At 49.6% G+C, this 9436-nt stretch overlaps 3 protein-coding genes across 3 annotated transcripts in view; 1 reads left to right on the plus strand and 2 right to left on the minus strand.

Annotated features, from left to right (window-relative positions):
* The first annotated feature begins 5 nt into the window (after window positions 1-5).
* On the plus strand, window positions 6-4146 carry plscr3b (phospholipid scramblase 3b). The gene is made up of 8 exons (XM_068755690.1): window positions 6-146; window positions 760-844; window positions 1505-1722; window positions 1851-1893; window positions 1990-2210; window positions 2570-2731; window positions 2834-2995; window positions 3073-4146. Exons 2-8 carry the CDS (start codon window positions 832-834, stop codon window positions 3130-3132), a joined length of 879 nt encoding a protein of 292 aa, XP_068611791.1. The 5' UTR covers window positions 6-146; window positions 760-831; the 3' UTR covers window positions 3133-4146.
* A 990-nt stretch (window positions 4147-5136) lies between these two features.
* Window positions 5137-6535, minus strand: LOC137911539 (G-protein coupled receptor 26-like). The gene is given in 5 exon segments (XM_068755919.1): window positions 5137-5359; window positions 5680-5793; window positions 5864-6176; window positions 6179-6316; window positions 6319-6535. Coding segments are annotated over 5 exon segments (1005 nt in total).
* Window positions 6536-7188: 653 nt separating this feature from the next.
* The window catches only part of trmt44 (tRNA methyltransferase 44 homolog), a 4579-nt gene continuing 2331 nt past the window's right edge, over window positions 7189-9436 (minus strand). Inside the window, exon 9 of the mRNA XM_068756078.1 lies at window positions 7189-7263. Within this exon, the coding sequence (XP_068612179.1) occupies window positions 7189-7263 (75 nt within the window). The remainder of the gene's footprint in view (window positions 7264-9436) is intronic.

Consider the following 9436-nt stretch of genomic DNA (forward strand, 5'->3'; position numbering starts at 1 on the left):
CATTACGACGCGGAAGTCATCAACATTTTTATGCGTGACTCAAGCCTTAAATGGTAGTCATCTGACGGGGAGGAGGAAGCCTTCACGGAGCTCGCTCTTTCCAAAGTTCGCTTCCAGTTTCCTAAAAGACAGCGACGACAGCGGAGGTGAGCTTCTCTCTCTCTCTCTTATTTATTTATTTCATATTTCATATTTTCACAGCCTCTCTTCTGCGTACTGTTAATGTCTGACTAGAGAGCGGATCGGGCTGCGACAGAAACTGTAACTGGATCTGCATGCAAACTGAGCTTCATCGCGTAAAATCGTAGAACAAAAGCCTAAATAAACAACAGTGGGCGTCGGTGGAAAACGTGAAGGCCAGTCCTCCCGTTTCTTCCCACGTCACGCACACACCTGAGCTTTGGACGCCTCAGGTTTCAAGCGTTTAGCATCGACAGTAATAATAATAAAAATAAAACACAGCTATGATCTCTGTCTCTGTGAACCGGTCGAGCTTCACGTTTCCTGCCTGAAAACAGGTTTTGGGCTCAGCGAGGTGTTGCATGCGGGTTATTTACAGTCCTAAACAATAAGCTGCTTGTATTCCTATATGATCCTTTTATCCCTTGTTTCTGCTGGCCTGGAATCCATCGCCTGGTTTTTCCGGGGCTTAAATGACCCCACGGCTCGGCCTTCAGTGACCCCTGGATGCTTTCTGTCTCTGGCCGCTCCCACCCGGTCTGTCTTTCATCTCTTCTCCTCTCCCCTCCGTTCCTCTAGTTTCTCCCCGAGAGATCCTGGAAGTGTGACCTCATTTTTCTCTGTGCCAAGAACGCAGGCCGCCCAGTTGCCATGTCCGCTCACAGTAAGCTCAACTTCATTTGTGTGTGTGTGTGTTGACTTTTGTGCAAGCAACCGCCTTTTTTTGTGCACATTTGATAACGACTGACTTTCCCTTCCACCCTGACCGGGGTTTTCCCGTTGGTTCAAAATGGTTTCCGCTGTTGCGAAACGGCTAGTTTTCACTTGAAAACCGGTTTTCCTTTTTCCCACTTGAGCGTCGCTCTCTCTGTGAATCGGGAAGAAAAAACCTTTCTCTCCTCCGAGATCTCCGAGATTCCTTTTTGGGCGCCCCCTCGAGGTCCAGCACCTCCGCCGGGGGGGGGGACGCAAGAGGAGGCGAAAAGGAAGCTCTCGTTGGGTCAGATCCGAGTGTTTATGCAGATCCGCTGGTGAGTCATGGAAGGAATGCGTCGCTCGCCGCCGCCTCCTTTTCAAAGCCGGGCTCGTGTCTTACCGGCAGGAGTGGCGTCCGAATTTTGGAGACTGAATTGCTGACAGGCGTCCTCCTGACCTGCTGCTGGAATGCCCCAGCACGTAAACAAAACAAAAAAAAAAACCCCGGCTTGTTCATTCAGCGCCGGCGCCGCGGCGGCTAACGGAGACGTCCTCCTAGCCGCGTGTTTAGCGCGTAGGTGGTCGGATCGATCTGTAATCTGCGCCGCGTGTTTCCGTTCCTCTTCAGCTCCGTATCCACCCGGACCCGGCGGTTATGGAGACCCCAGCCAAGCGCCGCCGCCGGGCTTCAACGTGGGCTACAATCCGAACCAGCCCCCCGTCGTGTACCAGCCTGGTCCGGTTCCAGGACCAGAGTACGGCGGCTACCCGGGAGCGATCGCCCCGGCTCCGGCTCCAGCAATGACCGCCGTCGGGGTCCCGCCGGGGCTGGAGTACCTCATGCAGGTAGGGCCGCGTTGCCCCCCCCGAGATCAGAAACCTCCTTTCACGATTCTTCCGGAAATTACTTCCTCTGTTTTTTCTTCTTCTTCTTCTTCTTCTTCTTGAAATTGCCGTTCCCTCCTGGTTTTTAGATCGACCAGATCCTGATCCATCAAAAAATTGAGCTCCTGGAAGGTAAGGGACGTCTTCTCGACCGATCGGGGGGGGGGGGCAGTTCTGGAGGTTTTTCCGTTGCGGCATTGAGTTTAAAACCGAACCGAACCCGCCCAGCTTTCATCGGCTTCGAGACGAACAACCAGTACGAGATCAAGAACAGCCTGGGCCAGAAGATCTACAAGGCCAAGGAGAAGAACGACTGCTGCACCAGGAACTGCTGCGGCTCGCTGCGCAGCTTCGACATGAAGATCAAAGACAACTTGGACCGCGAGGTCATCCGCCTCATTCGGCCTTTCCGCTGCGTGTCCTGCTGGTGCCCCTGCTGCCTGCAAGAGGTGTGTGTGAGGGGGGGGGGGGGGGGGTGTTTGTATAGTCGTCTTAAGTGTTGACTTAATAACCTTTTATTAATGCTGATCGACTTTAGAGCTTTCCGAGCCCCCCCCCCCCCCAAAAAAAACAACACAATTTAAAGAATCTCAGTAAAACAAACCATCAGCTCTTTAACAAAATGGATCTATTTATTTTGAAAATTGCGTGCAGGCTTCCTGCCGATCCAACAGTTGAACACTTTCTAAATTCGACTGTGAGTGGGACCTCTGTCCGTCCCGACTATCTGGGGGATCCTCCACGTTCTCGCCGCACCGCGTGAGATGCGTTACTATCAGGGTAAACCGTGCGCTCCGTGTGAATGCAGATGGAGGTCCAGGCGCCGCCGGGCACCACGGTCGGCTACGTCAAGCAGGACTGGCACCCGTGCCTGCCGCGCTTTTCCATCCAGGGAGCCAACAAGGAGACGGTGATGAAGCTGGAGGGACCCTGCTTCGCCTGTAACTGCTGTGGCGACGTCAACTTTGAGGTGGGGAGCTTTCAGGTTTCGCGGCTCCGTTAGCGGGACGGTTCTAGAGACCGTCTTGTCTCTGGTCGTCCATGAATTCGGCGTTTGCGCTTCTCTCTGCAGCTGAAGAGCAAAAACGACGACAAGCCCATCGGGCGCATCAGCAAACAGTGGAGCGGCCTGTTGAAGGAAGTCTTCACCGACACGGACAACTTCGGGATCCAGTTCCCACTGGACATGGACGTGAAGATGAAGGCCGTGCTTATGGGCGCCTGCTTCCTTATTGTGAGATTTCTACCTCCCTTTTTTTGTCTTTCATGTCCTGCCTCAAAAAAATCACATCCGTCGTCGTGTCTTTGCAGGATTTCATGTTCTTTGAGAAGGTCGGGGAGGCCAACCAACGCAGCTCGGTGTTTTCATGAGGACGCCGCCACACCGATCGCCACTCCTTTGATGTAGTTGTGTAAGAAATCTATTTGTGACTTCATCAGGTTGAATGCGATGGATCCGTCCCTTGATACCTTATTCTGGCAATGACGTCTGCTATGCTATACACACCAAAGTAAAAAGTTAAATGCGTGCAATCTTTAGATTCATATCAAAAGCCTTCAGAAGTAGTGCTTGTCGATGTCTCGGCTGTTCTTTATGTTTAATGCTAATTAACACATTTTCAATAATAATAGAAAAAAAAAAAGGATCAACGTGAAACTTTATAAATATTTGCATCTTTAGCATTAGCATTATCCATGTGGCTGTTAAAGCTTTAGCTCAAATGTTAGTTTTAGTTTCAGCTTTGAAATTGTTCTGGCAGTATTTACCAAAGTGCTACTTCTCTGCCTCGCCCTTTTTTTTTTGGTTGTCTTTAAGTCCATTTTACATCAAACGAAACTGTAGCACAGGCTACACGAGTGCCACCACAGCTAAAACCGCCATTCAATGTGCCAGTATAAGGAACCAGGAAACAGAATGTATGTTAAATGGGAGAAGATGTTTGACGAAAGAGAGAAAAAAAATATCAGGTTAATTTCCTCCAATAGTGCCTTTTGCTGTTTGTAGTTTTCATTTGTATCGTACGACATGTGGGCGTTAGCCACTGCTGTTCTGTTGTCGCTAACCTAATGTGTTTGTGCTTTTACACAATGCTAAGTTTTAGCCTCTTGTCAGAAAGCACAGCAAAAACCTGCACATTGTGTATACAATTATTTGCACTGCATTTCTTTCACCCACGTGTTCCTATCAAACATGTTTTTATAGTTGTTCATAACTCGTGTCTTGTAAAAAACGTTTTTTTTTACAGATTCCAAACATTAAAGTCAGAAATAAAACGAATGTAAAACGAAAAAAAATTGTTGTTCTTATTTTTGAATCATAAATGTGATTTTGAATGTTAATATTTCTTCCTGACGTCATTCTGTGGTTTTTGGTGAATAAATCGAACGCATATTTACAAGCGGTTGCATGAGTCCTTTTACCCAGCAGATGGCAGTACAAGTCTGATCTGATGCAGGTGCAAACCTTGTTTCGGTCTTGCGCTCTTCATCACTCTCGCCGTACCGTCTTAAATCATCCCTCGCCAAATGTTTCTATATCTGGAAATTAAAATTTGAATTATTCATAGTTCCATTGATCATCTAAAAATACACATGATACTCTGGCAGCTTCTGGGACAGATTCCATTAAGGCAGTGTGATCTCACCATTTCTTAACTCAATTTAAATACACTGCTTTTTAAAAAAAAAATAGAGATAATTTATAAGGTCCATGAACAAAGACTTTGTTTCAACTGATTTTCCTGCTGGAATAACTGATAAATAAGCTCAAGCAGACGGCGTCAAAAACAGGACGCAGGGGCTGGAAGCGACCGAGAAAGCGTTTTTATTTCCTGTTGAGCACAATGTTGAATATTGCCTACACAAGAATTCCCACGATCCTCATTCATCAATTGATATAGCAAATAAATAAACAAACTATTTGCCGTTTAGCCTCTAAGGCCTTTAACAGTGCCTCGCGATTCAATTTGCAAAGTCACAAATTAAAATAGCAGAATGATATTTCAGTTCAATGACATTAAAAACATTCATATTTTTTAATAGCTTTATAACTGACAGCTTTTATTGCACAAATTCCACTAATAGTTTTCCACCCTGCCAGAGCAAGTGGGTTACTGTAAAAAAAATAAAAAAAAAATAACGAAATTTAAACTAATTATAAAACAGCATTTTTTTTTTAGATGAAGACTTAAACAGCTGGAAAAGTTACACATTTAAAAATCTGTGCTACATCACATCCCTCCTGTTGCGAAGACAAGAACGTCATAAAAACCAAACATGGTCTCTCTCTAATACAATCAGGAAGCTCACTCACGTTGGGCGATCGACAAATCCCATGAAAAAAAAAAAAGGCCTGATCTCCACATCAGGAGGCAGTTAGTCTTTCTCCGTGTCCAGGGAGCTGTTGTGGCCGGACGAGGCGGGGTGCGGGTCGCGGCGCTGCAGCAGCCGGTTGGCGACGGTAACCAGGACCTTTTTGTACTGCTGACGGAGGAGGGAGTAGGCGAAGGGGTCGGACGCCGCCTTGCTGTAGGCGAGGCACTTGCTGATGATCCCCCAGTGGCGGTTGATGCCCACGGAGGGGAGAAGCTCCGCCAACCTGCAGGAGGCGGCGGCGGCGGCGGAAGAACATCAGAACAAAAGTTCTGTCACAAATAGTTCTGGAACAGCTAAAAAAAAAAAAAACACTTTGGATTTGCGCAGTTTTTCGTTTTTACGCACCCCGAAGAGCACAAAAGTCAAACTCAACTCGTCATAAGAAGAAGTCCTTAAACTTTTATTTTGTTAATGGCTGCTGATTTTGAAAGGTCAGGAGGTCAGCCCCACCCATCCTCCTCCCTACAGCTAAATAATGAACCCCGCAGGTGCATAAATGACGTCATTAACCTTAAGAGTTAACCTAATCAATAATGTACTTACCTTGTGATGACATAAGGAGCGAAGCAGACGATGAAGGAGCCGATGAAGATGCTGATCTTCTTCGTGGCTCTCTGCTTTCTCCTCTTCTGCTCCGCTAAACATCTTTGTTTGACGCTGAAAACAACAGAAATACTTCTGAGCAGTGACAAAACTATAGGAGGGGGGGGGGGGGGGGCGCTTATACCTCGGATGAATGTCGACCAGGAGGAACAGCGTCTGCATGGTGATGACGTCGATCCTCTTGCAGTGAAACTTGGCCACCTTCAGCACCTTCAGGTAGGAGACGCACAGGACGAGCAGCGAGAGCGCGAAGCTGGTGGCGTGAAAAACCACCGTGAATATGGCGAAGCGAATCCCGTCGCCGCCGCCGCCGCCGCTCGGCCGCAAGGTGCACGACGCGTACACGTCGCTGTAGCCCCCCCAGGAGGAGAGCAGCGCCGTCAGGGAGAAGCCGAGGGCGTGGAGCCAGGAGCAGCACACCATGCCCAGCGCGTCCGGTGGCGCATCTTGGTGGAGTAGCTGAGCGGGAAGACCACCGCGACCCACCGGTCCACGCCGAGGGCCGCCGTGCTCAGCATGGCGCTGGCGGTCAGGAAGGTCTCCAGGAAGCTCAGCGCGTGGCAGACGCGCTCCCCGAAGGTCGCTGGTTCCTCACGATCCCGGCCACGGTGGAGGGCATGTTCAGGACGGTGACGAGGAGGTGGCAGAAGGACAGGTTCGTGGTGAACACGCCGGGCACCTGGCGGCGGATCTCGGCGCTGCGCGCGAAGCATAAAAGCACCAACAGGTTGGAGAGGAGCGACACGAGCGCGACGCCGACGATGAACAGAGCGGAGAGGGCTTCAGCAAAGTCCATGTCTCCAGTCCAGAGCGCGCCCTCTCGGGGTTCCAGCGTGCATGATTGCGCGTCGCACCTTCTCATGCCGGCTGGAGCCCAGCGCGCGGCGGCGGCGGCGTTTCCGCTCCAAAGTTCGGCGGGCGCTGTCCGGAGTGCTGAACCGAGCAGCCTCCGGCCGCGTCTCACCCCGAAACGCGCCGATTGTTCCGCGCCAACGTCCCCGCCAGCGCAGAGAAACAAGTGCGCTGTGAAGTGACGCGTGCGTGGCGAACTGGCACACGCGTCCGGGAGGAGGAGGAGGGAGGAGGAAGAGGAGGAGGAGGAAGAAGAGGAGGACCAGGAGAGGCAATCCAATTCGTTTTAGGGGTTTTGTTCCGGGAAGACGTTAAAGCAAATCTGCACAATCAATCTCAAATCAATCCGCCCCGCCCCGCGTTTATAGGTGTCGCTGCATCGATCACAGGGGGGGGGGGGGGGGGGGGGGGACGAGAATTATTTATTTACTCTAAAAAAAGTTCTGTGCAGATATATGCTGAATTCAAGAGGAAGATTTGAACCAAGATCCACGACGGCAGGTGATTGCAGCACAGGTGCCTTGCCCATGGGCAGAGGAAACTCTAAGCAATAGCGTCTCCTCCATGGAGGAGTTGCAAAGACTCCAATGATCCAGATCAATATATGATCTCCAGGCCGGCCTCCAGTATCAGTCCTGCTTTAAACGAGCTCCTAATGTCGGCCCCGTCTTCCTGCGCGCGCATCAACATCCGGGTTTTATTGGGGGCCGCATAGCGCGCAGAGCTTCCTGCTGGGGAGCAACCAGCGCCGACGAGGCCTGGCAGCTCAGGATTCTGTTTACAGGGTTAGCAGAGGTGTGACAGATGGCCTCCTCCACACAGGTGTGTGCGCGTGTGCGTGTGCGTGTGCGTGCGTGCGTGCGGTGTGTGTGACAACATACCCCAAGCACGGAAACACAACCGCGTTCTGCTGCACGGTCAGACAGCGAGACGCACGCACGACGGACAAACCCGTTGATCTCCTTAAAGGAGATGAATCATTTGCATAAATTAGCATACTTCATTTGCATAAATGTTGACTCACGTGACCGAAACATGCAGATCACAGGTGAATCCTTTGCATAATGATCATACAGGTGGGGGAAAGCGATGACGTCACGCAGCGCGTGCTATTTTTAGGTCTTTTAGAGTTCTGAGTGATTTCTAGTGTCTCTGTTGGAACTCAATCCAACATGGGTCTAATGGGACTTATTGATCGATCGATCGATCGCTCATGTCGCAAAGCCCCACAAAAAGTGTTAAACAGGAAGCATCCACCGTGGGGGGGGGGGGGGGGGGATTTCATTGAGTCCTGCCAGCTGCCACAGGTAAGAGGTAAGGCGGAAAGACTTCGTGATGAGTCACGTTCCCATAGCAACCCCCCCCCCCCCCCCAGCTCGAGAAGTTATCGCAGCATCTCTGGCAGCACATGCGCCCCCCCCCTCCGAGTGGAAGTAAAACGTGATTTACATCTGCAACGCGAGGATGTTATATGAAGTCTGAAAGTAAATCACGTTAACAATAAATAAATAAAATATATTTGTATCTTTATAAATGTGGGCGTGTTTATATAAGATTTAATGTCCTCCATCCGGACGGTGCGTCTTCCGCACCTGCTTTACCGAACGGGCCCAAACGGGACGCTCGCCCACTATGACCCCCCCCTTTGATCCGGAGGCCTGCAGCGAGGCCTGTGACGACCCCCCCCCATGCAGGGCCGCATTTGAAAGGATTCCTTTAGTGTTTTATTCATGACTCAAGCAGGTTGCGCCGGGAGGTCCGTTTGTTTTTGTTCTGTGTCCGGTCACACGGTAATGACGTCATTTGAACGACAGTTTCCTGAGCTCAGCGGCGTCTCTATCGTATTTGTCATGAAACTTACATTTGACAAGACAGTTGTTATCGCGGGGGCGGGTTCGTGACCTCCAGGAAAACCGACAGAGAGAGAGAGAGAGAGAGAGAGAGAGAGAGAGAGAGAGAGACAAACGAGTAGAGCGGAGCAGATCGAGCCGCTCAGCGTCATTCATTATCATTATAGGAGACAGGAGCTCCGTGAATCCAGCTGCGGCTCCAGACCGGCGGTCACGTGATGGAACATTAACGCGAACTCAGAACAGACGCAAATGTTTGTTTGGGGGGGGGGGGGGGCAGATAGGATCCACTGGCATCAAGATCAACCTTCTCTATCGAGGCATTATAGCTCCACACGTTACGCATTTTATATTAAAGTGTGTAAATAAATGATGTTTGATCGTTTGCCTAAATGTAAAAAAATAAACGCCGAATTAGCGTGAAGTGTTAGAGATGAAAGATGGTGAGACAGGAATAAATCTGAGGAGTGGGAGTTTGGGAATTCACGCGAGATTTAAATCACACCTTCACGCCGAACACACAGCATTAGATTAGCGTCTCCTTCGACGTGAATTCAGAGGATTCACGTCGTGAGGATAAAAGTGAAACACATTCTGATGCTGCAGGATAAATGTGTGAATTAGTTATTGATTTGTGTTTCAAAATAAAGGTGTCGTGGGATAAACGTGACGGATCAGAACGCTTTTTCTTCTACATGGAGGGAACTGTGTGAACTAATTGGGTGGGCGCCACTGAAGTGTGTGTGTGTGCGTGTGTGTGTGTGTGTGTGTGTGCGTGCTGTTGTATCTCCAGCTCCGTTCTTGGCAGATCTCCTCTCAAACGAGGAGAAACAGTTTTTGAATTTCAAATGGAGTTCGTGCTGAACATTGAAATTTCAAGTAAAAAAAACTTACCGTCTGAGTAGAAGTCATTCTGCGATGGCGTGAAAAACATGACATCATCTTTCATGAGACACAAGCGCGCGACTTAAAATAAAATTTAATTTAAAGTATGA

This window comes from Brachionichthys hirsutus, chromosome 23 (genome assembly GCF_040956055.1).
Source record: "Brachionichthys hirsutus isolate HB-005 chromosome 23, CSIRO-AGI_Bhir_v1, whole genome shotgun sequence".
NCBI lineage: Eukaryota > Metazoa > Chordata > Actinopteri > Lophiiformes > Brachionichthyidae > Brachionichthys > Brachionichthys hirsutus.

Bases quoted from the DNA above. Each gene is read 5' to 3' on its own strand.
- plscr3b (XM_068755690.1), top strand. The intron at 2,732-2,833 runs GTGGGGAGCTTT...TTCTCTCTGCAG, and splicing joins GTGGCGACGTCAACTTTGAG to CTGAAGAGCAAAAACGACGA. The intron at 2,996-3,072 runs GTGAGATTTCTA...GTGTCTTTGCAG, and splicing joins TGGGCGCCTGCTTCCTTATT to GATTTCATGTTCTTTGAGAA.